A 25434-nucleotide genomic window follows, 5' to 3' on the forward strand; every position below is an offset into this window, starting at 1 on the left:
ACAGAAGAAAGTTATAATTTAATTATATTAAAATAAATCGGTTTTCACACATTTACACTACTGTGGTGCCTTGCGAAACAAGTGCACCCAATTTATCATTTTATTTAATTTTTTCAATATTCAAGTTTGTTTGGTTTGACTTGCGAGCAAAAAAAATTGAGATATGAGCACTGCACATGGTGGCAGTGAACTTCACAATAAGCTTAACGCTGACCTTTTGGCAAATAATGAAAAAAAAAATCTTCAAAAAATAGACTTAAGCTGTTTATTGCCACAACAAACCATAAAACAAAGATGTTTTTTTTGTTTAAAATAAGTGCCTAACTTTACCTTAGTCTGTTATCTTAATCCTAACATATAATTGCAAACGCAATAGACTGTGTGTTACAGTGTAAACCTGTAAGCAGCGGCATATATTCTTTATCCTCTTCGAAGAACAATTCATATTATTTTAGCTTATGAAGATCACAGACATCTCCATGCATATCTGTTTTATTTTACCCACAAGTGGCCAATGCATTCACACCAGAAGGAGCAGCAGCACAATGTCCATTAAGTTCAAGCATTAAATGTCTCAAAAAGTTTTCATATAAAAAAAAAATAAAAAAAAATTCTGAGGGGCTAAACCATGTAGAGGACTTTAGAGATGTTATGGTAATGGAACAAATTAAACTTGCATCTCAAGCCGCCGCTGTAACTCCAAAAGTTTCAAATAACTGCGACTTAAACAGACCTGGAATAGTAACACATACAAACCGAGCACACAACAGATTCTATCAGTACTGTTTGTATAAAGAAACTGAAGTTTTTTTCGTGTGTGTGTTAAAATGTTCACTTGGCCATTCTCTGTCTTGTGTGTGTTTGATGTGCTTGATGTTAATTGCGTAGATGAGGATTAGACTGCAGTCCTGTTCACTCAGGATTTCACTCGCTGATACTTGATCAATGCTATCTGTTTCTTCCTCCGCCTAGACCCGACTAGCCGATGCCTGATTGCAGATCCCCGCTGCACTTTTTTTATTATCCAAAGCGAGTGTTGGATAATAAAAATTGTGCCATTGTGTCGTATCAAAGTTTTCGGGAGGCAAGTGGAGGGTGGAGGGTCCGGGAGAAAGTTTAATCCCCTTCGACGGCGTCCTCTTTGGCAAAATGAACCTTTGGCCAATCAATGCTAATTGAGTTTGCTATTCGACATTGACCACCACTCCCCTCGCCAGCCTCCACGCGACCATTGTCATTTCACTGATAAGCTACCTGCACCATCATAAATCAATTGTAATTAGCACGAGAGCAGGAGGAGGAGGGGGGACGACGGAGGGGAGGGGGCAGACATGCATAGTCGAGCAGGAGTGAAGGAGCACACCACACCTGGCTTCCGTTTTAGTTATTTATCGGTATCGAGCCGCTTTGTCGAAGGCGTCACTCAAGTGTGTGTGTGTGTATGTACTTGTACATACGACATTGTGAGGACCAAAATACGTCTTTAACCAACAGATTGAGGACATTTTTGTGAAGTGAGGACATTTTGGCCGGTCCTCACAACTCAAGACCTCTTTTTGAGGGTCAAGACTTGGTTTTAGAGTTAAGGTTTGAATTGGGTTATGGTTGAGGTTAGGGTAAGGAATGGGTGGGGGTAGGCAATCATTTTTGATGATTGGGGTTAGGTGAAGGGGCTAGGAAATGCATTATGTCAATGGATGTCCTCACAATTATATATTATATTATATATAAGTACAAGTGTGTGTGTGCGCGTGTGCGATTATGTGCGCGTGTCAGTGACTCTTATTTGGTGCTTGGTCAGGCCCATTGAGAGACGACCAGGCGTGAGAGTGATTGTCGATTTGGTTGGCCAGTCCATCACACACACACTCACAGAGCTGAAATACACCTGCACGAACACACACACACACACACACCTGTCTAAGATAAACTAACAGTGTATTCCATCAAATAGTGGCCAACACCGTTTATTTACTCAACTGCTGACAGTGGAGGCCTTTTTGTGCATATTTTTTAAATATTGTTGTGCCTTGACTTAAGAGTTTAATTTGTTCTGTGACCATGCTCGTAACTAAAAACACTCATATATTTTATCTTCTTGTAACAAAATCAGGTTTGATGCATGTTAGGTGGAAATCAGTAAGACCACATGAAGATAGATCTACTTTAACGTGCTGCTTTTTTGGTTAGCAACAGACCAGAAGTTGACCCTTTAATATCCTTGTATAATAGCGTCTGTTGAGCTGAGATGATTGCACTTACTGTTATTTTGGCTTTCGTAATGGGAAAAAGGGAGGCGTCTATTTGTCTGTATTGATTGGGGCATGCCGTCTATTTGAGCTGGGGCCATTACTTGAGGAAATACAATAGGAAACACCAGGCAAATGCTCATGTAGTGAGCCGAGTGACAAATTTGAGGAGGTGTGCAAGTACGCATTTTATGGTTGCTGATAACTGTGTGCGTGCGTGCTTGTGTGTGTGTGTGTGTGTTGGTGCAATGCCAGACAGGGAAATGCCATCTGTATGCCACGCTCTCATCTCACAGCCACAAAATTGATCCACTATGGCCTCTTTATCTGCTTACACATTCACACCTATGCTTGTGTAGTATGTATGTACGTGTGCGTGTGTTGTAAAGCGGGCGCCCTCTCAGCATCTAAAAGGGATTTATGCATAGTCTGGTCCCAGAGTTTTTCCTGTTCCGCTTTGATATGATAAGCTTTTTTTTTATATGTTTAAAATCAATATGTAATCCTATGCAGGAGCTTATCCTGCGTACACACACACACACACACACACACACTCGACAGTTTGTAAATCTATTTGGGCTTTTGTAAGGCAACGGGGGCGGCACCTTGGCCTCCATTGATTAGCTTCACTGTGGAATGCGATCACATTGGCGACTTTTTATGATGTCGCCGATTCTTTCAGAGCGGATGTTGCCACGTTTTTATTTTGTGTGTATTTAGTTGATGCAACGAGAGTGTTTTCATGCTACACAGGCTAATGTTTCGCCAACGACAACTGTCGTGTTTTGTTGACTAAAATGATTTACTGCCTTCTCGTCTTCTTTTGTTGTCTTTTTGCACTAATTTGTGTTGCTGGTGCAGATTGAAGTGCACGACAGCTCTCAAAAACATGACAAAACATCAGAAAAAAAGTCTAAAGATTAAATAAAGATAACAAAAATCGTTTTGGTGTACTCCTCAGAATTTCGGCATGTACGAATTAATGGATATTTTGAACTGAAACTCGTCACCCAATCGAAGAATGGGTGACGAGTATGTAGTAGATGAAAGTAAAGGTTCAAGAAGCTATATTGAGAAATAACGAAGTTATACATTTTTACTCTAAAGGTGTTTTTGGCCCATATTTTCTATAGGCGATATCACCAAAAAACATTGCCCCAAAAATGTTTTGCCCCCAGCTGAATTTTTGCTGTGTGTTACACTCAAGTTGAAGTGGCTATTCTAACGAGAGCTGGCATTTTGCATTTTGACAGACTGTCATATTTTGGAAATCTTGTCAGATTGCAACATGTACCTCCCAAAAAATTGTATTTATTTTTTTACTTTATAAACAGCACATACAAAAATCTTCATAGTTTGTAATTTCGGATGTATGTAAAAACAAAAGCCATTCACTGAATTTTTTTGTAATAAAAAAAAAAAAGTATTTTTTTTAAGTAATTAAAATTCCCCAAATTTTCAGTTATCTCATTTTCACTTCAATTATCCCCCTTTCTAGGAATTTGTGGATACAGATATTGTTGTGGGATATTATTTGTTTTTATGTATCTCCCGACATTGTGGCATTTTTCAGATTATTGAAAAGAAAACAACAAAATTACATAAATTGCAAGATTAAACAAAAACGAAAAAATGTCACAAAATAAAAACTATTTAAATCCACTAACTTTGGAGATTCATTATTTTCATTTCAATACTTAAAAAACTTGTAGCTTGTGTCCGCTATGAGCTAGCATGCCACTTGTTGCTTTGCCATGTACATTTCATTTTAAAGCAACAGTATGGTTAAATCGAAGCGTAAAACTTTTGCGTCTACTACTCCTTCACCGCTGACACTTTTTCTTCCCCTGCAGTTGCCTTCCACTTGGTCTTGGGCCAACATCTGCCAGGCGGGGAGACGCCAAAACGGCAGAAGAAAAAAGCGAGTTGTGCTGCTTCTTATGAAGCAAAGATCAACGTCTCCTCACTTGTTTGGAGCGCTCTTCTCTCTGCTGAATGCATTAAGTGTTTTGGCGGGGCGGGTAGTTTGGGTTTGTACATACAGGCCTGGGGGGGTTCACGGGGATTGGACCAGCGCATTCTTGTGTGCCTTGTGCCGACTCACATGGTTACCAGCGGCGTGCACGACCAGAATTAATCTGAATATGCAGCCACCGTGCCAGCAGTGTGCGAGGTTTTCCTCTACGTGAAAGCTCTCCCTGAGGGTGGGTTGATGTGTAGTGGGGGTTGCATAGTGTCTGTGGGTGTTGTGTTGGTTGGCGGGTGTCTGCTTACCCAGCCTGCCTCGCTCTGCTCACGTCTCTCATCTCCTCTCTTTATTGTTTACCTTCCTAATGAGGGGGGCAGGACCTGGAGATGTGTGATTGACAGCTCCATGCCCCCACCCCAATGTCCCCCTCATAAACACGCACACACTGGCTTTTGGGCTGAGAGGAGTTCTGAAGATGATTTTTTTTTCTCCCAACATTCCTCTTTGTGCTTGTGGGAAGATTTTTGTTGTTTTGGTGTTGTTTTTTCAACTTCCTGTGCCACCATGTGGGGGGGCAACTTTGTTACTGAGAGTTTTAATATCAGAAAATAATATATAATATCAAACTCATCCATCTGAGATCAACCACTAAACTTTTTCTTTTTGTACGATTTATCGTTACTGAAGAAAACATGTTGTGGGGTGGCCTAGTTGCTTTGGATTGTGGGATAGAAGACACATTTAGCAGATGAGAATTACATTCTACTTGACTTTGTCCACACAGCGTACATTGTTATTGTTTCTTTAAACATAATTTGTAAGCTGTGGAACGTACGCTTGTCTCCATTCCTCCACTTTTTCTCTTTTAAGTGACTTTTGTAACTACACAGAAAACTCCTTGAATACATAAAAAATATGCTGTGCACAGAACATGTAACAGAAAAAATTGTGGGATGTACGATTTGTGATTTGGTTCTTTATTGAACATATAAACACAAAGAAAACACATTACAAGTCTAAAATATAAATTGAAGTAAAAAAGAATACAAGAATAGGAAGAAAGAAAATAGTTTATAGGTTCAAAAAATTTGCCAGCGACATATGCACACAAAATCAACAGACACATACCGCAATACATCTATAAATCACATCCTCATACTCACATATACAATTTCCATTACACTCATACCGATACATCCAAAGAAATTACAGCATATATACATGCTGATGTAAGTAATTTTTTAAAACTTTGCTTAAAAAAATAATAATTATTCAGCAAGTGACTGACATGTTTCAGTTCAGTTCCAAAATCATTCCACTAATTAACACCTTTTACAGAAACACACGTTTGCTTAACATTTGTTCTTGTATAAAAAAAATTGTTGACACTGGTACCCCTTTTGTTATAAGGACTCTCTCTAATTTCAAACAGCTTCTGAGTACTGTGACAGAGTAGATTGTTGTGTACTTTATACATTATTTGTGCAATTTTAAATTCAAATAAGTCATAGAATTTCATTGTATTTGATTTAATAAATAGTGAATGACTTGGCTCTGTGTATTTTTGATCGATTTATAATTATTATGGCTCTTTTTTGCAGTTTGAAAACAGGATCAGTATTTGTTTTATATGCGTTTCCCCAGATTTCCACACAATATGTCAGATATAGTAATAATAATTACCAATATAATGTGTATAATTATTTCTTATTCACGGCATCCTTAGTTTTAGAAAGTATCCCTATAATTTTGGACATTTTCCTTTTGACATTTTCTATGTGTGACTTCCAGCATAATTTTTCATCAATAACTACTCCAAGAAATTTATTTTCATACACTCTTTCTATTTCAATTGAATTTACCACAATTCTGACCTGTTGTGTGGTTTGTCTAATACCAAAAACTATAAACTTGGTTTTGTTCAAGTTTGATAATAATTTGTTTAAGTCAAACCAGTTTTAATGTGTTCAATTCATTCTCCGGTGGAGAATGATACCACAATTTTGACCTGTTGTGTGGTTTGTCTAGTACCAAAAACTATAAACTTGGTTTTGTTTAAGTTAAATAATAATTTGTTTAAGTCAAAACAGTTTTTTAATGTGTTTGATTAATTCTCCACGTTAGTCAGAAGCTGCTTCAGGTTCTCTCCTGAACAGTGGAGAGTTGTGTCACCGGTGAATAAGACACTTTTGAATATTTTTGAGACACAACAGATATCATTTATATACAATATAAATATGTTGGGGACTAGCACAGACCCTTGGGGGGGACTCCATGAGTAATCTTGAAGTGTTTTCATTGTATATTGTTAAACTGTAAGTACTGATACTGTATCTATTATCCAAACAACTTTTCATTCATTTATATGCCAAACCTTGCATGCCATAAATTTCTAATTTATTCATTAGTATAGAATGATCTATAGTATAAATGTTTTTTTTTTAATCTATAAAAATTCCAACAGTAATTTTTTTATTATCTATGTTAGTAGATATTGCTTCTACGAGTTCCATGACTGCCATTGAGGTGGTCCGTTTTTCTCTAAACCCATAGTGATTTTCACTTAAAAGCTTATGTTTTTCAATAAACTTGTCCAGTCTATATGAAAATAATTTTTCTAGAATTTTTGAGAACTGTGGCAGCAGTGATATTGGTCTATAATTAGTGAATATATGTCTTTCTCCATTTTTATGAATAGGAATAACTTTTGCTATTTTAATTTTTGATGGAAATATACCGGCGTAAAACAACAATTTACATATATATGTGAAAGGTTGCACAACATAATCTATAATACTTTTTACTAATGTCATATCAATATTGAAGCAGTCAGTGGACTTTTTATTTTTTATATATTTTAACAACATTTAATACTTCTGTATCATTAACAGCATTAAGCCACATAGTGGATGGATTTTTTTAATATGCTTTTCTATTTGATGTTTGTTTCTTGGCTCAGGGATTTCTTTTGCTAAATTACTGCCAACATTAACGAAATAGTCATTAAAATCTTAGCTATGTTTGAAATTTTTTCAATAACAACATTTTTATCTTTTATAAAATATTCTGGATAATCTATTTTTGATTACATGATTTAGTATTTTCCATATTTCTTGTGTGTTGCTTTTATTCTGCTCTAGTAATGCATGGTAATAATCTTGTTTACTTGTTCGTATAATATTCAATAGTTTATTTTTGTAGGTCTTGTACTTTATTTCAGCTTCCATAGTTCTATATTTAATAAATCTTTTGTATAAATTCTTTTTTTCGTTTTACATGCATTTTCTATCCCCTTCGTCGTCCATGCCTTATTTAGACCTTTATACTTTCTTGTGAGTTGTATTAATGGACAATGTTTATTGTAAGGAGAAATAATGGTAGACTGAAATGCACTGTGTGCGATATTGGGATCATCATTTGAATAGACATCAGAAAGATTGTTTTTCTAAATCCAACTTAAAGGCAGCCATGGAGCGTTGTGTTCTTATTAATCTTGTTTCTGATGTAAAATATTGTTTTTTTTTATCAAAATAGTCTTGGAAGATTGCTAACACCGGAAGATGATCACTTATATCATTCATAAGAAGTCCACTTTCTATTTCATGGTCAATTTTATTTATAAATATGTTATCTATTAGTGTAGCTGTATCAATTGTTATTCTGCTAGGTTTTATAATTACAGGGAATAGATCATTACTATACATTGTATTTTGAAAATCTGTTGTTTTCTGATGCCCATTTGGATTTAACAAATCGATGTTAAAATCACCACAAATTATTTGTTTTTTTTTAATCATTTGTGAATCTGTGAATGTCCGTTAGTTTTTCATTAAATATGTCAAGACATGATCCTGGTGTCCTACACATACAACTTCTAATGACATTTGGTGCATTTTTAATATTTACTTCAATGGTTAAACATTGCATTATGTTATCAATGGTGGTAGTCAAATATTAAATTTTACTGCTTCTTAGAGCTTTGTCTACATATATTGCGACCCCCCCCCCCCCCCGCTTCTTTTTTCCCTATTTGTTGCAAACAATTCATATCCTTCCAGTCCCCTGTCACTAATTTTTTCATTATCAAGCCATGTTTCTGATATGGCAATTATTTTTGAATTTATTAAATTTTTTCAGGTATTCTTTGATTTTTGTAACATTTCTGTAGAGACTACTACTTTTGAAATGTATTATTGATAGTGCATTTTCCATTTTTATAATTTTGTTGAATTGATCGTCCATATAATAGTTGGAAGTGAAACTGCAGTAATCTTTTTTGTAGAAGTGATTGTCTGGGTCCAAATTATTCTCAGGGTCAATTGTTTTGTAGTCAGCATATTCAAATGTTTTCAAATCCATATTATTTGTGTTCATCATGTTAATCTTTCCTTATGTTACTGTGCTGCTGTTGATATTTACTTGTGGTGTATTTTTGTCAGCATCTACAGTGAGTTTATTGTATTGAATGCCCTAGAGATTGTATATTTCTCATGCTTTTTTGGGATTATTTGCCTTTACTGAGTTTTGTGTACTGGGGTGAGCATGAGTAATCAACTTGTCATGTCGTTATCACTTTCATAACCTTTCATAGTCCTTTCCCTTTCCCTATGACTCTCCTGGTGACTCTGGAATTCCATCAAAGATGAAATTTGTTTGCTGAACAATGCGAGAGCTTTGTTTACCTCAGGATAATCACCCATACAACTAAACTTTCCCTCTTTGCACACAACTTTCTGTTTTTATAAAACACTCTTTTTTATTTTTATTTTGGGATGGATATTTGTGACGGTGTTGTGGGATGGACACATTTCCCTGAGGGTGACACCTCACAATAGTCAACATCAAATAAACAATATACTTATAACATGAAATCAGGATGGACATGGGTCACCATGTTGTGGGACGGCCTACTCGCTGAGGATTGTGGTAGATAGCAGTGATGTTTACCTGATGATGACCATTCACACGATTAATTTCCGCCTTTTGATACACAACCTGCTGCTGTGCAAAATCAATACAAACATTTGTACAACAAACGCTGTGGGATTTACATTTCTCCCTCCATAGTTAGTTTTTTGGTTTTTGTTTTTTTGTTTTTTACAGAGGCGAACGAACAAAAGGAGAAAAGAGATTGTGGGTGTACAAATATTGGAAGTGAATTCATTTTGTTCAGACTTCGAAGAGACGATGATGACCAATCAGGAAAGAGTTCAGACCTTTCTGGACACACACACACACACACACGTATTTTTTTTTTTAATAGTGTTGGATTAATTTATTGGCAAATCAATATGTCATCAAATATTTATGGCAGGGAGGCGCTAAGGTTCAAGTTGCCTGTCAATGGGAATTTTTGTCAGCCAATCAAGTGTTTTAATTAGCGTCTGCCTCTAATAATGAGAATGGCGGGGTGGGGCGCGCGCGGTCTTTTCTGTGCCGCCCGGGGCGGATGTGCGCCCATGTGAGCCGACACCCCCACCCCCGCCCCCTCCTGGGGCAAGCGGATGGGGATTTGGGTGGGGGTCCTACCTGAACCCCTGTGGGACCCAGTTGGGGGCCCCTTCCTGTTCAGGGTCTAGAGACCGGAGCCTAGACCACACCTGTGTGTTTGGTTGTTTACAAAAGTGCCACATGATCAACATGTTATTACATGTTATTACTGCTATCAGTACTATTACACGACATCAATGATATAAACAGTTTCCTTGCACCCGCCCAACACGTTTTGACACTTTATAAAGCAAAAAATATGAAAAATAACAATTTAGTGTTCTGATGTTTTATGTCATTTTAAGCTACATTATTTTCTCAAAAAATAATCCGTCCCTAAAATTTACGGCAACCAGATGCAATTTGTGCCAAAAATAATTTGACAAAAGTAAATTCCTTTTTTCGAATTACGATAAAATATATTATCCATTGAAAAAAAAATCTAAGACCGCATGGTAACATTTTCGAATATAAGAAAAGATTTAATTTTGTTTAAAAAAAAAAAACACTTGAGAAAATGCAAAAATAGTAAAAAAATAAAAACGGGGAAAAAAATATTTTAAAAATACTCGAAAAATAGAATCTAAATATTAGTCAAAAATAGACAATATATAAAAGTTGAAGTATAGCCCTGTAGAAGGTAGTCAAGTCATTTCCTTGACATTTGGACATTTAAGCTTGCTAGTTTTCCTTTGGCCAAACTTCCTTGTGCAGCCAAATCCAAACTAATCCACTTTTGATGATGTCAGAGCTTTTTGAGCCACCTCCAAATGTGAAATTTTGACAAAATGGTGTTGCTTGTCGACAGTTTGTCATTGTTGTTGTTGTCGCTTTTGATGCCCCCAGATTGGCAGAAGACGGAAGCCCAGAAGCGTCGCGAGCAGTTGCTACTGGACGAGCTGGTCCTTCTGGTCAACAAACGGGACGCGCTGGTCCGGGACCTGGACGCCCAGGAGAAGGAGTAAGTGGCAGGCGCACGCTACACCTGCTCACATACAAAATGACATCATCATCATCAACAACAGCATTTCTTAAGACATGACTCATTACATGATAAAAGGAGGAGGCAATTTGGGGTACCTGGTCCCCGTGGTTGGCCCCTTCCTATCAAGACTCCAGAAACGAGTGTTGTGCATTGTGGGTTGGCGGGTGGCCCCACCTCACGTCACTTAAGCGGCATCTCTTTTTTTTTGTGACATTTTTAAAAAGGCAACAATCAAGCCCTTGAAATGAATTGTTGCTATGATGTATTATTTAGGTCATTTAATTCATCATTTCAGTGATGTCATCTTACTCAATTATTAGTGGACACTAACTCTAATTAGTCCCCTGAAGAAAAATTACAAAAATAAACACCCCTTTCAAATAATGCCACCCTATTAAACACCACCCACCCAAAAACCCTCCCCCGTACCCTGACCAGAAAAATGAAACATGTAGGAACAGTAATCATTCCTGTGTTTAGATGCTAACATTAACACACAAACTTCAAATAGTTAACCTATTCAGACTCTTTTGCTAACCAAAATTGCAGCACTGCAAACAGTGTTTCGTGGAAGTCTGTATGGGCATTCTGACTAAACAATTCCCAGAAGCCATGGTTTCATCAAACATGGTTGCTTGACATTACTTCCTCAAATGTGTACCTAAAATTAATAAAGCAACTTAAGTTAAAAGAAAAATAAATGCGCTTCCTTAAATAAATGCGTCTCTTTAACTCACATCTTATAAATCAAAGCCAATTTTTTTTTACACCCCTAATACTGTTTTGCACTTTTTGATGTGTTTTTTTTTCATCCACCACAGGGCTGAGGATGAGGACGAGCACCTGGAGAGGACGCTGGAGCAGAACAAAGGCAAGATGGCCAAGAAGGAGGAGAAGTGCGTCCTTCAGTGACAACACAACACCAACAAAAACAAAAAGATTGTACACGTGTGGCGACATGTCCGAATTTTGACGGTTTTACAATTTCATGCTTTAAAAGTGGTACTTTTAGGGGGTTTTATGGGTGTCGTGATGTGAACAGGAACGCTCCAGGTACAAAAAATGTCTTTGATGTTTTTCTTTCATTTCTGACTTTGGACAGTGAGGAGATGGACTTTTTAAGAAGAAGAAAAATGGAAAAATCATTGTATCTTTTATTTCATTCACTTTACAACTTCTTACTGTTAACAGTCTTAAATTTGTTCATAACTTCTATTATTTTTAATATTTTTTGTTGTTGCTTGAAAGCAGTTTACCAAAAAAAAAGTATTTTTTTTTCCTCTAAGAGAGTCATGCAGTCAAAGTGGGAGGGATGTATTATTTATTGTCCTATAAGATGCTTGTATGTGAAACTGCCATCACCTTTTCCTGTTTGAATAGTATTTATTGAGATTTGCTTCCAAATGCACCTTCTGAGCTCTCATATATTCACAGTTTTATTTATTCCACTGGCTTCAAGACCAACCTTCAATAAAGTCCTTGTACATTTCATACTCAACCATCCAGAATTTTTTTCCCCCTCATTGGAATAGTTTTACTTAGTTTTGACTAATTTTGTAAGAACTTAAAGGTGGCTTACTTTAAAATAAACTTTTTGGGTGAAATGATGGTTGAAACATTTGAATAAATTGAATCTTTGCTTTCAAAAATATATATATATATATAATTCGAATACAACTTTATTCATTTTGAGTGAGATTTATTGAATTGCTGTTGTTCGTTTGTCAAAATTGAGTCTTTGAGCACGAGGTTAAATTATTCAGTTTTTTCCTTCATGGTTAATTCCCCACGGATTTACACTCGTGGGATTAATTCACATCCACTGAGCATGCGTGGAATCGTGAATTGCGCCATTTCAAATTAACCAATTTAAAAAAAAAAAAAAAAAAAGAAGAAAAATCTGAGTCTTCCCGATTTCCAGAACCCCGGTGCTCCACAGCGGCACACAGGAGGAAGCGTAGCCGGCGAGGAGGCGCTGCGCGGCGGCCTCGTCCCTCTCAGGCTCTCCCCCTTCCTCCATGTCTCTCGAAAGGAAGGCGAACAAATGAGGAGTGACAGCACGCCTCTCTTTTCTTCTTCCTCCTCCTCTTCTTCTTCCTCTAACTTTCACATTATTAATCAGCCCCACTTGACTTTGTTTTATTGCACTTGTCACATCAGGGATTAAAATGAATAGAACAAATGAATTAAAACGGGGTGGTGCAGGGGGAGAGAGCACTTTTTAATGGTCGATTTGGATGAGGCTGTCAAAATATTTCCTTTTATTCATCACAATTTATTACACAATGACAATTATTTAAAAAAAAAATTTTGTTCATCATTATGCCGTTTTGTATCAATTTCCCCACATGCTTGTCTTTTTTTTAAGTATGAACAACCCTTACCTCCCATATTGAAATATCCAAACATCCTATGGGTAAAAAGCATCCACATCCACGCCTGCTGAGGCCCCATGCACGTCCACGACCAGGTCCACTTGCACTGCACTGCTTCTGCTACATCCTGGGGATGGATTTATGAAAGTATAGATGGATGAAGGAGGGATGGAGGGAGCAAATTTTCCCTCCACCTCCTCCTGTCCGCCTTAATCCTGGCTTTAGCGGCTCAGAAAGGAATTCAAGCACAATTTGGGATTAGACAAATAATCTTTGGGACCAGAAAAAAGAGATGCCTGATCACTTGATACTTGTAGTAAGATGACAAGAGAAAACAAGCAGGTCTAGTTTTTTCTGCGTTCCTTTTGCATAATTTACACAAATAAAGGAGAGATCCTTATGCTGCTTGCTTTTCATTTACAATCAGACATTTTTTTGGCCTTCCACACAATTCCTAACTCATTTAAAAAACAACCTCTCCTCTTCATCTTGTACTATGAAATATTTCTATTTACCATAAAGAGTGTGCGCCTGTGATTTGCGATGAAGGTGCTTCCTTATTATTCAACTTTACGTCCTCAAATGTAATTCTAAATGGAGATTAGAGCTCATTAATATTCATGAGGCAGGTCCGAGTGTATTGTGTGTGTGCGCGCGTGTGTGTGTGCGCGCACGTTTGTTAATGTGTGTGCTCGTCGTTCTCTGTGTGTGCTTGCGTGAGTGTTAATAAAAACACCATAAAAGATTAATATAATGTTTATTTTTAGACGTGAAACACTCCGACAAAAAGTTAGGCATATGTTAAAGTTTAATGAAAAACATCTGAAGTAGCCAACTGCACAAGCATTATTTCCAAATAAGCAAAAAACAAGACAAAATTAGACACATTTTAGTCGATTCAATGCAAAATAAAACAAACAATCGCAGTGCATTTTTATCAAATTTTTCTTTTTTTATGGTTTTGTAAATAAACTGATTTGCTACTTTGGTAAAACAAAATAAAAACCTGAAATACTGCACAAGCATTTGAAAATTAAACCCTTCCAAAAAATGTAACAACAAATAAAAGATTTATGCTGTAAAAATAGACTTACAAATAAAAATGAAACTGTCCGATTTAAACTCATTTTAAAGTCAACTTAAAAAATAAGATGAAAAATCTCATGCTTTAACAAAATAAAATTACATTGTTTTATGTTTTTACGTTTTGAGCAATCCTATATTTTAAGTTTTTTTTAAAAGAAAACAAGCAAAGGAGGGAGAGAAAAGGAGCGCGCGTGTGTGTGTGTGTGTGTGGGGGGGGGGTTCCCCCGCATATTCCCGCCCTCTTATTGGCCGCTACACCCATCCCTCATGCGGAAGTGGCACTCCCATTGGCCTTCTGAGGCGGGCCAGCAGTTGTCAGCGTTCTCTTAGAGCAGCTGGGCTGGCACAAGGCCTCCATTAGATTCACCAAAGCACCCGCACACACAGCAACCACAACCCGCACACGCGACACCCTCCTCGGCCTTCGGACGACGGAGAACCCGCCGACGCTGGAGACCCAACCGGAGCCTCTTCCATTGTTTTTGTCAGCCGACATGTCGAGCGCTTTTCTGGCCCAAGGAGAGCGACTTTAGGCGGCTTGTGTGCTTCCTTGTTCCCGTTGCTGCTTCTGGATACTTTGAATTCATTTCATTTGCTAGGAAGGAGAAAGAAAGAAAGAAAGAAAGAAAGAAAGAAAGAAAGAAAGGAGACACGCAAACAAGGTGACGTCAAGTTTGATGACTTTTTGTTAACTTCTGGACAAAACTACACTTAAAGTAAAATGTTTTCGTTCAACATTAAAATTCAAGCTGTGTTACGGTGTTAAGATAATGGATGGGGAAAAAGCAACCAAACGTATATTTTAAAATAAAACGTTTCTTAATGTTTTTTAAGTAGGCATACATTACAAAATAATCTAGCAAAACAGTCGTTTTTGTCTCCGTAGTGTCGTAAGTCACAAAATGACTTTTTTCTGCTCATTCAATTAAATTGTAGTCTTGTCCATCGTTTGTTTTTGCAACTTTGCCCTTACTTTTGTATTATTATTATTATTATTTGTTATTATTGGTCGCCATTTAGTTTAATTTTACTGTTACTTGGCTAACATATTTACGTTATTTTTTCAACATTAGTTTAGATATCGTGTTGTGTTTTAAAAAAGCTGTAAAACAAAAAAGGACTCAACTTTATTTTTTGCCCATGTTACACAAAATGGGCTGCTTCTTAAAAAAAAAAAGAAGTTTATTATCAGGTCTCCATTTATCATAAAAAGCAAAACTGCAAACAGACAATTCTTTGTCTGTTTGCAATTTTATTATAAATTCCTTTTTTTTCTGTCTTCTTTTTTCTTTTTTAACTCCCGGCATTAGTTTAATGTATGCCTTGTCTCGGGCCTTGAGCCAATAAAGAAACAAATCCATCACAAAAAAATGGTCATACAAAAATGGAAATAGGTTAATTTCATAACCCCCCCCCGATCATTACATACATCCAATTAAGCGGAAAGCATCGTTTTGAAGATGCAGGACTTTTTGGCCCACAACTTTTTTTTAAATGGTCGATTAAATTGTGGAAGCTGAGTTACCGCTAACGATAATCATCGGTTAATTGTTGTTGGAATTGTTTCCAATTGTTTGCTGGCTGATAAGAGTGCTTCTAAATTGTTATGGGAGGTCTGCAGGGTGTGGGGGGTTGGGTGTTTTTTTTCGGGGGGGGGGGGGGTCTTCATTTGCACGCATATGTTTTCTTGTCAGCTTTTGAGCGCAATACACGTCCATGCTAAGTCAAGAGAACTCAACACAAATCGAAGGCAAAAGCTCCCAAGCAAGCAACAGGAAAATTCAAAATACAGTAAAAAAAATAGTCTACCTTTGACTATTTTCTTCCCAAATCTTCTTAATTTCTTACTTAAATATTGAGCAAATAATCGAAATGTATTTAGTGATTTACCAAATGACATCGAATATCTTTGACTGATTAGCAAATATTTATTTAGCGCTTCCTTCTCCCCTGAGGACTTCATAAAATTCGACAACAAACAAGCATTGAATAGATTCATGTGGCTGCTTCACTTGTGACCGAATTAGAATAAAAATAATTTTCAAACACTGCAAAGAAAATCAGATATTCTTTACACACACACTTCAAACTTACGAAATATAATTAATTACTTTATATCCAATGATATGGATTGATGACATGATTAAATGTAATGTTTTTACGTTTTGGGAGCTGCACATGCACGTTTTTGTTTGCGAGTTTGCAAGAGAGAAAATAAGGTGGTTTAGGTTTAATTAATTAAAAATAAGTGCATGATTTTAATTAGAATTTGCATGCACATATTCTCACCAATAAAAGATTTCCATGATGAATTTAGATGTGATGTGACTTGGATGTGATGTGACCAAAGTTACGCTCGGAGGGCCAGAGCCGGCCCACCACAACTTTTTTGGTGGCCCCCAAAGCAAATTAAGTGATTACTTCGGGTTTTCTTTTTTGTTTGCTTAATTGATTTGTTCTTTTTTTATGGGAGAAAATAATGTGCCTCATTTGCTAATTTTAGTCAGTTCCACCCCCGCCCCTCCTCAACACACAGACACACAAAACACCTTATGAATATAAATTGAACGACAGTTAAGTATTCCATGACTTTTGATTAAAATATGTTGTTAAAATTTCATCTTCCCAAATTTCAAAATAACATTTCCAAATGAAGAGATACCTTACATTAAAGCCTCCTTTCTCCATTTCTCAAACGATTTAAATGATTCCAACTTCAAACTATATTCAGATCACTCGGGACATCTTGGTCATGATTCCCATTTAAAAATAAAAAAAATCTCCAACTCTACACAGATTTTATTTTCATCCGTCACGACAGATATAAACTAGTCAAGTTGAAAATACAAATTTGACTTATAAATACTCAGCTAATTTAGGACACATTTCCCACTCCAAAAAGTCTCAAATGTTCAACATCAGATTCCAAAATGAAGAGAGACTTGACATTATTCGGCATTTGTTTAGATTCCAACTTTAAAACCATCATATTCCAAACCGATCGTGCCATCTGACGATTTAATAATGACCGTCTGGGTGAATGTTTGTGAACGTGTGTGCCCCCCCCCCCGTTCCTTTTCCTCTGATGGCGCCCGCAGCGAGCCGCCTCGGGCCCTTGCGTCTCGCCAAGCTGCAGCATCCCCGGGGCCGAGCGACGAGCCAGTGGGCAGAGCTGGGCGGCGCCTCAGTGAGCGCCTGTAGCATGATGTCCTACCTCAAGCAGCCACCCTACGCCGTCAACGGCCTGGGGCTGAGCGGAGCCGCCATGGACCTGCTGCACCCCTCCGTGGGATACCCGGGTACGCACGCTCCTCGGGTTCCACTTGCTCAGTGTCGTCGCGCTGACTGTATGAATTGTCTTTAGATTCATGCACAATTCAACGAGTGCAAACGTGTACTGCTCATATGGTGTTACTTTCATGCAACTAGGAAGTAAAAACTGAAGCCTTACTTATTTTTATTGAGTGCCATTAAGTGATACAAAAAAAATTTAAACCTGCATTTTATTTTTATTGTATTACATGAAGTGTTTATTTGTCATTCTAAAGAAAACACTTTCATACTACAGGAAATTGGTTACTGAAGGCCCGAGAGCAGCCAATAAATAGTAAAATAGTAAAAACAGCACTGGAATAGTGCAGTCTTAAAAATTAAAAATAAAGGGTCTAAATCCTGATCCATTTAAGACACAAATTGAGCTTTAACACACTTTATTTTAATTAGCTCTTCAATTGTCAGTCTTCTTGTTTAATGATTATTAAGTTTAAAACACTTAATAAATTTTATTTCAGTACTAGTTTAACTGTAGACGTGATTAAGGTTTGTCTCGTGCTTTTTGGCTTAGCCTATAAAAAGTTTAGAAAATAATTCCCTATGAAAAAGAGAAAGTTAAAAAAAAAAAAAGTCTTCCTAACTTATACCTTTTGTTCTTGTGTCCTCAATCCTCAGTGTACTTACTTATTGATACTAAAACAAAAACACAATTTTGGGTGGTATTTTTATTTATTTATTATAATTAATTACATATAATCTTTTCAACATAAGTTTATAGTAGATTCCAAGCTGTGTCCCGGGCCTTTATTTGGGAGAATTAAAAAAAAAATCCTTTAAAAATCCATATACTGTTTTTATATCACGCCAATTTTAAAAGAGTTACTTTCATTACAAAAATAATGCAATTGCATGAATTGTTCGAACAATGCCAACAACTTTATTGAATTGATAAACAACAAAATAATCAAAATTAAACTTTTTACATGGAGTAGTAATTATTATAAGTAATTATTCGTATTTAGCGCTGCATGGGAAAAACAACAACAAAACTTCCATATTTGTAGTTTCATTATGCTGTAAAATTTGGTCCACTTAGAGAGAAAGTTGACCTCATCACATGCCTGTACTAAAAAAAAAAAGTGAAAAACACAAACATGTTAGTCAAGTGTTGTTAAAGAAACAATGAAAAACTACAAAAACAAACACATACATGTTAGTTTAAACGCCATGAAATGTGTGCGAATGTGTTATCATTTGTGGGGATATTTACTTGCTTTGTGTTGTGTCTTTAGCAACGCCCAGGAAGCAGCGTCGCGAGCGGACGACATTCACCCGATCTCAGCTGGACGTCCTGGAGGCTCTGTTCGCCAAGACCCGCTACCCGGACATCTTCATGCGGGAGGAGGTGGCTCTCAAAATCAACCTGCCAGAGTCCCGCGTCCAGGTCGGCGCCTCCACCTCACAAGCATTCACTTTAGCCCAATGAAACGTTTTTTTTAAGCCCAATTTCCGCCCCCATTACCACCGGTTAAATAATGACCAGATGCTATCAAGGTACTTGGAGCGAATAGGCTAATTCATTAGCTCGACAGACGTGCTCTTTGTGTTGATTTACTAGCTCTTTTAATAACGCGCAGTTGTCACTTAAAATCACTTTAGCGCAAATCGGAAGTGTTGTCAATTACTTTAGTTGTCCACACTTGACTTTTTTTATGGCTTAATTAGCTACGTGTGAACTTGTGAGAAGAACCTAATTTGAGCATAGCCATTTTAAACCCGAAAAAAAGGGTGCGTCTACCTTAAGAAAAATGCGTCAATTTTTTCTTCTATTATCAATTAGCTAATATTGATCATGAACTCGTTTTTGAGACACATAATATGTAAACCCATTATTGACTTGCCAGAGATAACCTGCAATCAAATGGAAGGATTTGTTTGATAACTTTAACTTATCAGGAGTGTACCTGCAAGGCTGCATGGCCGTTTAACGTCATAAAATGCATATATAAATTAAGTTTGCTACTTTGCTATATAGTTGCTTCTTACTGACATTGTGAAGTTTTTTCGTTTTAAGATTACATGTAAAAATAGGAAGTAACACACTATAGAAGATATTTTGATGGTAATTAATTGTGAAGACTGGAAAAAAGCAGACTATTGGTCCTCATAGGATTCAGCACCCGCAACCCCCCCAATACTTCTAATCAAAAAAAGTAACGCATGCATGCTGATTTAATGTAAAAAAAGAAAAGAAAGAAAGAAAGAGGACACTGTGTTAAAGTGTTGTTTTGCCAGACTACCTTACAGTGTGACCTCCATGCTAGATATAAACATAAAATGAGGTCTAGAGGTTCATGTAGACTACCCCACCACAATATCTTTTTTAATTTTTTTTAATCCAACTGTATAATTTGGACGAAATAAAACAGTACATGTTAATTAAATTCAAAAGATCAGTAAATAGATGGAACAGCGTTGAAGTATTGTGGTAATTTTATTTTTATTTCCAGAGTCCCCCACCCCCTATATGTTGAAACAGCCCGCACAATTCGACTTTTAAAATGTACACTGGATAAAAATTAAAAAGAGTAGATAGCTAACAAATTTATATAAAACTGATTGAATGAATGTAGAAAAAGTAAATGGCCAACCAAAATGTCTAATTCTAAAAGCTCACTAGATGACAAAGTATATGTTGCATTCATGTTTTGTGGTTATTTCTGAATTTTCTCCAGTGGAGTCTCGTTCTTAGGCAGGGATTAACACACAAACTGAAGCTAGGGCTCAGTGGGCTATAGGGTCCATAATACCTGTAAGAAAATAAGCAATGGAGGGAGGGGTACATAGTCAATAAAACTATTTAAAACATAAACGCTCAATGGATAGATAAAAAAGTTAAGTTCAAATGATGTGGTTACAGTGTTTATCATTCCGTTCCAGAAGAGAAAGTCATTGAATCGTGTGTAGGCTACTGGGGCTTCCTTACAATTTGATTATTAAAATGTGAATTGGAAAAAAATAATCAGCCGACAAAAATGTAAAATAAATAAATAAAATAATTAATAAGTAAAGTCTAGTCATCTCAGCAGACAAGGACAGTGGTTGACTTTTTTAGAGCGTTGAGGAGGGAGATGAGATCGGTGGAGAAGTTCGGTTTGTTTTTTTAGGGATTGGCTAATCACTGATCCCCCAAAATTAAGGAAATTGGGCCGATAAATTAGCTGGCTGATCAATCGGTGCACCCCTATTATAAATAATTTTGTCACCCCCGAGGACCTCAGTTGAGAACACTTACTATACAGTATATACATGGTTGTTTAAAAAACAAAACAACAACAAACCCCTTACTTTATACATGGGCGTTATAAAAAAAAAAAAAAGAAGATACCTGATGGTCGTTTTAATAAACAAAAAAACACTTTACTATAGATCAGGTATGTCAAACTGCAGTCCTCGAGGGCCGGAGTCCTGCAGGATGAACTGCAGCTGATTCCAATTAACAGAATAATTATCAGGCTTATTCAGAGACTGCTGATGAGCTGATCATGAATCAGCTCTGTTGAAGGGAAATATCCAAAACCTGCAAGACGCCGGCCCTCGAGGTCTGGATCTTGCCATCCCTGCTCATTTTGAGAGAGAGAGAGAGAAAAAAAAAAGCCTTACGTGGTCTTTTTATTTTTTAAACAAAAGCTTTACTACTACTATTCATGATCTTTTATGAAAAATAATCAGCCTTACATGGTTGTTTTTTTTAAAGAACCCCCCACCCCCTTTTTTTTTGATACAGTCAATTGTCATTGCTGCACTGCTAATGTGAAGGATATGCGGTTTGTGTCAAATCTTTTGGCCCTCTGGGGGCCCCTGCTGGCTAAGGGGCCCCAAGCAATTGCAATTGCCTGCCTTGCAAACTACACCTCTGAATGAAGATATCAGTTCAAAAATCTAAGCTGAAATTTGGCTCGGTGGGTTTGCCTGCTGGCTTAATAACAAGCCTCCCATTTTCCTGCCCAGGAAGTGTGTTAACGTGTTGTACTCTGTGTATTTCCAGGTGTGGTTCAAGAACCGCCGGGCCAAGTGTCGTCAGCAGCAGCAGAGCGGCGGGGGTGCCAAGGCGCGGCCCCCCAAGAAGAAGTCATCCCCAGCCCGAGAGAGCACGGGTTCGGAGAGTAGCGGCCAGTTCACGCCGCCCGCCGTCTCCAGCACGGGTTCGTCCTCGTCCTCTTCGGTGGCCTCCAACCACGCTGCGGCGGCGCTAAGCAGCAGCACAGCTCCGTCCATCAGCACAGTGTCGTCCATTTGGAGTCCCGCCATCTCTCCGGGAAACGCCCCTGCTCCGGCTGCCGCCCCGCTCCCTGAGCCCTCCAACGCCTCCTGCATGCAGCGCTCCATGTCAGGATCGGCCACTGCCGCCACCTCGTACCCAATCTCCTACAACCAGACGGCGGGCTACGGTCAGGGCTACCCGGCCCCTTCCAGCTCCTACTTTGGGGGCGTGGACTGCGGGTCCTACCTAACGCCCATGCACTCCCACCACCACCAGCTAAGCCCCATGGCCGCCTCGTCCATGTCTGCACACCCGCACCACCATATTGGCCAGACCTCGGGACACCCGCACCACCACCACCCGCACCACCACCACCACCCACATCAGGCCTACGGAGGATCCGGACTGGCTTTCAACTCGTCTGACTGCTTGGATTACAAAGAGCAGACGGCCGCCTCGTCCTGGAAACTCAACTTCAATGCGTCAGACTGCTTGGACTATAAAGACCAGACCTCCTGGAGGTTCCAAGTCTTGTGATTTCCCAGAAAAAAGCAGCTGGATCGGTTGTCGCCGTAGCACTTGGGAGATGGAGCATCTGGTAGCTGGAACACTGACCCTGAGAATTCTGGGTCCGGAGCATGTTTCACTGCGTTCGGGAGACGGGAGAGCTTGGGAACCAGAAGCCAAAAAGCGAAACTCCTGCTCCAGAGTGGTTCGCCTCTTGAATGTTCTTGATCCAGAGCACTCAGGAGTCGTAACACTCCGGGTTCAAGAATTCTGAGTCTGGAGCATTTTACACTCTGGACGTGGGATTCGAAGAGAAGGACTGCTCTTGCTCCAGAGTGCTCTGGCTCCGGAATGTTCTTAAACTGGAACACTCGGTTCAAGAATTTCTGGTCCGGAACATGTTCTGCGCCGCACATAATTCTCATAAACGGAGTGTTGCGACTCCTGAATGCTCCGACTGAACAACCGTAAGAAGGAATTCAAGTAGCTGGAGCATCCGGGAGCCGTTTGAGCACTCTAGCTTCTGAATGTTGGTGAGCCGGAGCATTTGGGAGCTGGGAAGCTTGGAGTCAAGAATTGGGACTTGAAGAAAAAAAAATGTTGAGAACAAGACAGTTTTTTTTTTTTGGACAACCAGAGCAACCGTGTGGAACATCAATCAAAAAGCTATGTTATACCCCTTAAAAAAACAAACATTTCTTTTTAGAGGAGATTTTTAGTCAGCGTCTGAGCTGAAAGCGTGTAAATATGTATTTGGGTCAGTTCCAGTGACCGCCTTTAGATGTTTTTTGCAACTCTTTACTAGACACATTGGGAGGGAAGAAAATTAGGGAGGGGGAAAAATGTAAATGTTTCCAAAGAGATCAAATTGACCCCTGAACAAGTCCAAGTTTATATATATATATATATATATATATATATATATAAGTGCTGTCAAAAAATTACATTTTTTAATCAGATTAATCGCTTAATAAAAAAAAGCCTTTTTATCAACATTTTTTCCCGCCAAATTTGAAGAGCATGGTTATGTGTTCATTGTTTTGACATTTAATGTTATGAGGACATCAACATTTTTTGATCCACTGCACATGCTCATCCTCCTCTTTTTCTAATCAGCTAATTACTTGCATGTAATTATGTTTATTGCTAAATTACAACCTGTGCTACCTTAAACGTAGCCATCCGCTGTCACGCTGGAGGATAGTCTATAGGTCAAAATTAATAGTGCGATTAATCTACGTTAATTTATGATTAATGCGATCATTTTTTGTGATTAATTAATCAGTTAAGGCTTTAACTTTGACAGCACTAATATATATATATATATATATATATATATAGCTTTTGATTTATTCTGAACAAAAAAATATGTTTTAGCAGGAATTTAAAGCAGAAGCAGGAAGAATTTCACAGATGATCAAAGGATTGCGCTCACTTCATCCTCGTCATCTTTCTTTGGTTTTGTGGTGTGTGTTTGACACAGCACTTGGCAACAAAAAACAAAAATTGATTATACTTCTAATCACTTTGGAGAGCAAACTGCGACCACTCTTCATTTCCTCAAAATAACTTCTCGAGATGATGTTGAATGTATTTCTACCCTTCCAAAAAAAAGACGAGCACCCTCACTTTCCATGTTCATCCAATAAAGATCCCTTCAGTCATGTTAATTCAGTTATGTTAATTTCTCCTCCAATCTATGAACTAATACATGGGCAAATTTAATATTAACGAAAACCTTGTCCCTACCTGCTTTAGAGGTGTGTGTGTGTGTGTGTGTGTGTGTGTGTGTGTGTGTGTGTGTGTGTGTGTGCGTGTGTGTGTGTGTGTGTGTGTGTGTGTGTGTGTGTGTGTGTGTGTGTGTGTGTGTGTGTGTGTGTGTGTGTGGGGTCTGTCATAGATCACGTGTGATTAGTTGATTAAAATACATCATTCTGGGTAAGTGGGACATGCTCCCGCCGAAAACGTGATGTGACTCAGCAATTTGGCGGAATTAAAAAAGAGGGAGCGGAAAATACACCCATCATGCGGAAATCTTCAAAGGTGACAGATGAAATGATGTGTTAAGATCAGTCCTCATTTTCAACCGTTGCATATCTACAGACCAATAAAATAAGTAAAGTTGTCTGACATGATTAAAACAAACTTATTGTTAACAAGTTACACATGAAAAAAATACTTATTGGACATTTTTTTCTTGATAAGTCTACATCAAAACACAAAGAGTGGTTAGATTTTTTTTTAGGAATACATTTGGACTGCACATTTCCGTTTTCTAATTTAATGCTATTTGGTAATAAAAAAAATATTATAGATAGTATATTAATATTTTTTTTCTGCATTGTTCACAAGCGCACTAAAAATAACCTGTCTTGATTAAGAACGATCAATTACTCATGTTCATCTTCAATGCGTGTTAAAGACATTACACCACAGTATTTTAAGCTCTTCCACAGTTAACTATAGACATATAATGATTAAATCTAACCTTTGATACCATGTGATTTTTAATGAAATATAAGGTGTTTTAATGCGGAAGTAAAACGCCCGGTTCAGTAAAACCCCGGCTCGGTAAAACCCCGGCTCGGTAAAACCCTACGGAGAGAAATTTGTGTCTTTATTTTCAATATAAGGGGGGGATTTGCAACCTCAAATAAATTTCAATCAAACAAAAAAGGGATTAAAAAAAAAAAAAATACAATTGCAAGCAAAATTAATGGATTTGCATAGATATAAAAAAAACTTTTGTAAGCAAGTTTTTAGGTTTTGTCTGCAACTCCTGACTTTTGGTTGCAAATCGAAAGTTACGTATGTAATTACGGTTCTATGAGTCACGAACGACCGCCAGGTGGCGGTGCTGAAACGGCACGGAAATCCCCCACGCGCACATGTCACTTGAGAAAGAATTCATAAAGGATATGTCCATTGTTCCGGCTAACGTGACCTTCATGTATAAAGGAGCACAGCCGGAAATGTGCATCTCAGAACCTTCTCGCGCAAACCAACACGAGGGTCCTGAGTGACAAGCTAGGCTGATGGTCGTTTGGGACTCATAGAACCGTAGTTACATACGTAACTTTCGTTCTATTTCGTCCCTCCCGACCGTCAGGTGGCGGTGCTGAAACAGCACGGAACGCTGAATACCAGCAATGTCACGAAAACCCAAGTAAGCGTATCTCACAAAGGGGCTTCCGCAGGACATCGAACCACATCCAGTGGGTGAGGAGAGATGACAT

The 25434-nt window shown here is 37.9% G+C and overlaps 2 protein-coding genes across 8 annotated transcripts in view; both read left to right on the forward strand.

Annotated features, from left to right (window-relative positions):
- ehbp1 (EH domain binding protein 1) overlaps positions 1–12184 on the forward strand; it is a 202263-nt gene extending 190079 nt beyond the window's left edge. For all 7 annotated transcript variants that reach the window (XM_077582804.1, XM_077582805.1, XM_077582808.1 and 4 more), the window contains 2 exons: positions 10555–10669; positions 11515–12184. In XM_077582804.1, the coding sequence (XP_077438930.1) occupies positions 10555–10669; positions 11515–11605 (206 nt within the window). In that variant the 3' untranslated portion in view covers positions 11606–12184. The remainder of the gene's footprint in view (positions 1–10554; positions 10670–11514) is intronic.
- A 2343-nt stretch (positions 12185–14527) lies between these two features.
- On the forward strand, positions 14528–23868 carry otx1 (orthodenticle homeobox 1). The gene is made up of 4 exons (XM_077582902.1): positions 14528–14816; positions 17253–17453; positions 18720–18871; positions 21476–23868. The coding sequence occupies exons 2-4, from the start codon at positions 17357–17359 to the stop codon at positions 22226–22228; spliced, it is 1002 nt and encodes a 333-aa protein (XP_077439028.1). The 5' UTR covers positions 14528–14816; positions 17253–17356; the 3' UTR covers positions 22229–23868.
- Positions 23869–25434: the final 1566 nt, after the last annotated feature.

This window comes from Vanacampus margaritifer, chromosome 12 (assembly GCF_051991255.1).
Source record: "Vanacampus margaritifer isolate UIUO_Vmar chromosome 12, RoL_Vmar_1.0, whole genome shotgun sequence".
Lineage (NCBI taxonomy): Eukaryota > Metazoa > Chordata > Actinopteri > Syngnathiformes > Syngnathidae > Vanacampus > Vanacampus margaritifer.